Genomic DNA, 4,194 nt, shown 5'->3' with positions numbered 1-4,194 from the left:
CCTGCTACACCCTGCTATGGTCCACTACACCCTGCTACGGCCCGCTACACCCTGCTACGGCCTTCTATGGCCCGCTACACCCTGCTATGGTCCACAACACCCTGCTATGGCCTGCTATGGTCCACTACACCCTGCTATGGCCCACTACACCCTGCTATGGCCTGCTACACCCTACTACACCCTGCTATGGCCTGCTACACCCTGCTATACCCTACTACACCCTGCTATGGTCCACTACACCCTGCTATGGCCTGCTACACCCTGCTACACCCTGCTATGGTCCGCTACACCCTGCTATGGCCCGCTACACCCTGCTATGGTCCGCTACACCCTGCTATGGTCCGCTACACCCTGCTATGGTCCACTACACCCTGCTACACCCTGCTATGGCCTGCTACACCCTGCTATGGCCTGCTACGGCCTGCTATACCCTACTACACCCTGCTATGGCCTGCTACACCCTGCTATGGCCCGCTACACCCTGCTACACCCTGCTATGGTCCGTTACACCCTGCTATGGTCCGTTACACCCTGCTATGGCCCGCTACACCCTACTACACGCTACCCCCTGCTATGGTCCCGTTACACCCTGCTATGGCCCGCTACACCCTGCTACACCCTGCTATGGCCCACTACACCCTGCTATGGCCTGCTACACCCCACTACACCCTGCTATGGCCTGCTACACCCTACTACACCCTGCTATGGCCTGCTACACCCTGCTATACCCTACTACACCCTGCTATGGCCCGCTACACCCTGCTACACCCTGCTATGGCCCGCTACACCCTACTACACCCTGCTACTCCCCGCTATGGCCTGCTACACCCTGCTATGGTCCAGCTACACCCTGCTATGGCCTGCTACACCCTGCTACGGCCCGCTACACCCTGCTACGGCCTTCTATGGCCCGCTACACCCTGCTACACCCTGCTACACCCTGCTACACCCTGCTACACCCTGCTATGGCCTGCTATGGTCCGCTACACCCTGCTACAGCCCACTACACCCTGCTATGGCCTGCTACGGCCCACTACAGCCTGCTATGGCCTGCTACACCCTACTACACCCTGCTATGGCCCGCTACACCCTGCTATGGCCTGCTATACCCTACTACACCCTGCTACTCCCCGCTATGGCCTGCTACACCCACCTACGCGCACCTACGCCCCACTATGGCCTGCTATGCCAACCTACGCCCCACTATGGCCTGCTACGCCCCACTATGGCCTGCTACGCCCCACTAGGGCCTGCTACGCCCACCTACGCGCACCTACGCCCCACTATGGCCTGCTATGCCAACCTACGCCCCACTATGGCCTGCTACGCCCCACTATGGCCTGCTACGCCCACCTAGGCGCACCTACGCCCCACTATGGCCTGCGACGCCCCACTAGGGCCTGCTACGCCCACCTAGGCGCACCTACGCCCCACTATGGCCTGCTATGCCCCGCTACGCCTCGCTATGCCCTTATACGCCCTTTACTGTTACTGCTAAATATTATTTCTAGTCATAATTCCACCATCTTTATTGTTACTATAACTGCCACTGTTCATCATACCAACAGCTATAATTGTGAATCATATTTCTCTATACATGTATCAGCCACTGTGTCCCAACCGTCAGCGACAGACCCACTAAGAGCCTGGGTCTGTCCCAGGTTTCCTCGCCACCGCTTGCTCTTGGGTGGGGGGGGGGGATTGTTGGGTCTGTAAATTAAAGAGTGTGGTCTAGACCTACTCCACCTGGAAATTGTCTTGAGATAACTCCATAACTCAAGTTGAAAACTAATCCAATAACCTGTGCAGCTCTGGTGTCTTTAACGATAGTGTTGAAGATATTTAGAGTGGCCTTTACTTTACAGGGGAGCAGGAAGTGTTTGACTCACCGTTTATCCTGAGAACGGACTGGAACTGGTACTCCTCAAACAGGATCTCGTTCATCGACTCCTGGATGGACGAGAAGTTGAAGTACGGCTCGGTGATGACCACGCTGGTGTCGCCAAACTCCACCTGGACACAGAGCGCACGGCGTGCAGCAGAGGAGGTCGAGGTGAGGAAATCATATGAGATTAAATGTATGAAAAATATATCCCACATTTATATAATATTGGGCTTTTTGACGGGGTTGGGTTTCTGCTGAACCCTACGCTGTCACTCCGCGCTACGCTGGTCGCCGTAATGACGGCGCCGTTGATTACAGGAAGGTGTTTACGTAGGTGGAGCTTCAATGCAGCAGGCTGAGAGGAAGTGGAAATGGAACTGGTGAGCAGAAAAAGTGTTGTTTGGCAGTACTTTCAGTCAAAAGAAGGCCATTCAAGTCCAGCTACATGTTCAATCTGCAATGCTGATTAGTCTGGTGGTGGCGAGGACCCTAAACAATACACAACATCACCGCTGTTACAACATCTGGTATGAAACATCTGGAAGAATACGAGCTGAGCATGAAGGAATCTACAGACAGCAGCCAGAATGCAGCAACTTCAGGTACGGCAAAGGAAGGACAGTCACTGTTTACTTCATTAATGTGTTGACTGTGTTCATGGACTGAGGACGGGACGAGGACTCAGCAGAACCTCAACCAGGGGGTTCAGGATTCAGCAGAACCTCAACCAGGGGGTTCAGGATTCAGCAGAACCTCAACCAGGGGGTTCAGGACTCAGCAGAACCTCAACCAGGGGGTTCAGGATTCAGCAGAACCCCAAAAATCTGGATTCGGTGCATCCCTAGTAGAGACCAGACATACTCCACCTGTGCAGTATTGGTTGTATAATTAAGCCCATCTGTGTGTGGAGTATTGTTTGTAATTGCCTGAAACGTCTGTTGTGTCCTAGTAGCTTTATTTAGGATTAATCACTTTTAGGATCCAGCACATAGCCTTCAAAGCTTTCTAAGTGTCTACGTGAGTTGAGCACGTCCAGTGCGTGTTTTTTTGGGATAGAAATGAAGCAAACTATAAACCTTAAACATCTCCTTTCCAAACAGATGATCCCACACTTTCCTCTGGACGTCCCAGTTCACCAGATAACCCTGAAGAGAGAGAACAGGGGAGAGATCATGAGAACGAGCCTCTGAAACTACTGAAAACCCAGTCTCAGTCCCACGTGGCTACTTTCTCTCACCTTCTGGAAGGGGAGGATGTAGAAGAGACCGGAAGGATCTTTGATCTCATCGAGCTGGTTGGCTGTGAAGGTTTTTAACCTGGACGTCTTGGAGCGAAACTGGCAGTTTGGGATGACGCTGAGGGAGAGAAGAGAGAGAAGGAAGGTCTTTGTGATCTGATTGGTGGATGCACATTAGGTGAGTTGGCTCTGACGTCCCATTATTAGTTTTTATAAGGACGCCATTGTGTTTAAATACAGGTGTAAGTGACTGCAAAAGGAGCCCGAGTCTTCTAGTTTATCTTTTGTTCAACGTTAACTTGACTATTAGAAGTCAAATGTATTTAGAGAGATCTTTTGACAGACATAAGTCACAAAGTGCTTTACAGGCGACCCCAAGAACACAAGACAAAGTGAGAACACAATACATTTACACAATAACATGCCGTATTTTTGAATGTCTGGCAAATCAATCTAAAACTGAACAAAACCCTAAAATACCCTGCTGCAACTCTGAAGATATTACTACTTGGTGTATTCAACCTGTGCCGAATTGAAGCTTGAGCCCCGGAGCTTCATATTTGGTCTTAAGTGATGCTCTGCATCGTGAAGTCATTTATTTAAAACCCGCGAGAACATAAATCCGAGCTTTTTCTGAACGGAGTTTGGTGTTCGGTTCTCCGTCCAAGAGAATGGAACGGTGCTACGTACGTCAGACTGGACAATGCGTCACATTAACGTCATTGGTTTTACGTATATTGTAACGCTATAATACATATCCTTACCGGTGGACTTGTTTAATAGATTAGCTAGCTGGACCGACCGTTTATTATTATTATTATTAGCAGTAACGTTAGCAACAGTGCTAACATTAAGTGAACGTACCTGACTTTCTCCTGACTGTACCCTATTTTCGCCGTATAGGCTCCGTTGTCCAGAACTAAGGTGGCCATTTTACTGCCTGTACGAAAGAAAAAGTCTATTTTATTCCACAGCAAATTAAACAAAACACATGACTTCTACACTTCACTACACTCCAGAAAACAACAATCCGCCATTACTCGACCCGCTTCTGTTTCCGGATCTGAGACAG

At 50.4% G+C, this 4,194-nt stretch overlaps 1 protein-coding gene across 3 annotated transcripts in view; it reads right to left on the bottom strand.

The window, feature by feature from the left end:
• Positions 1-4,194, bottom strand: part of actr6 (actin related protein 6) — a 10,736-nt gene extending 6,542 nt beyond the window's left edge. For 2 of the 3 annotated variants that reach the window (XM_078256321.1, XM_078256323.1), the window contains exons 1-4: positions 3,987-4,194; positions 3,123-3,240; positions 2,962-3,030; positions 1,890-2,013 (exon numbers count right to left, since the gene is read on the bottom strand). In XM_078256321.1, coding sequence (XP_078112447.1) covers positions 1,890-2,013; positions 2,962-3,030; positions 3,123-3,240; positions 3,987-4,054 — 379 coding nt within the window. In that variant the 5' untranslated portion in view covers positions 4,055-4,194. The remainder of the gene's footprint in view (positions 1-1,889; positions 2,014-2,961; positions 3,031-3,122; positions 3,241-3,986) is intronic. The other variant, XM_078256322.1, reaches the window with a different exon arrangement.

Source organism: Sander vitreus, chromosome 8 (assembly GCF_031162955.1).
Source record: "Sander vitreus isolate 19-12246 chromosome 8, sanVit1, whole genome shotgun sequence".
Classification (NCBI taxonomy): domain Eukaryota; kingdom Metazoa; phylum Chordata; class Actinopteri; order Perciformes; family Percidae; genus Sander; species Sander vitreus.
This window is presented reverse-complemented; position numbering and strand designations above follow the sequence as displayed.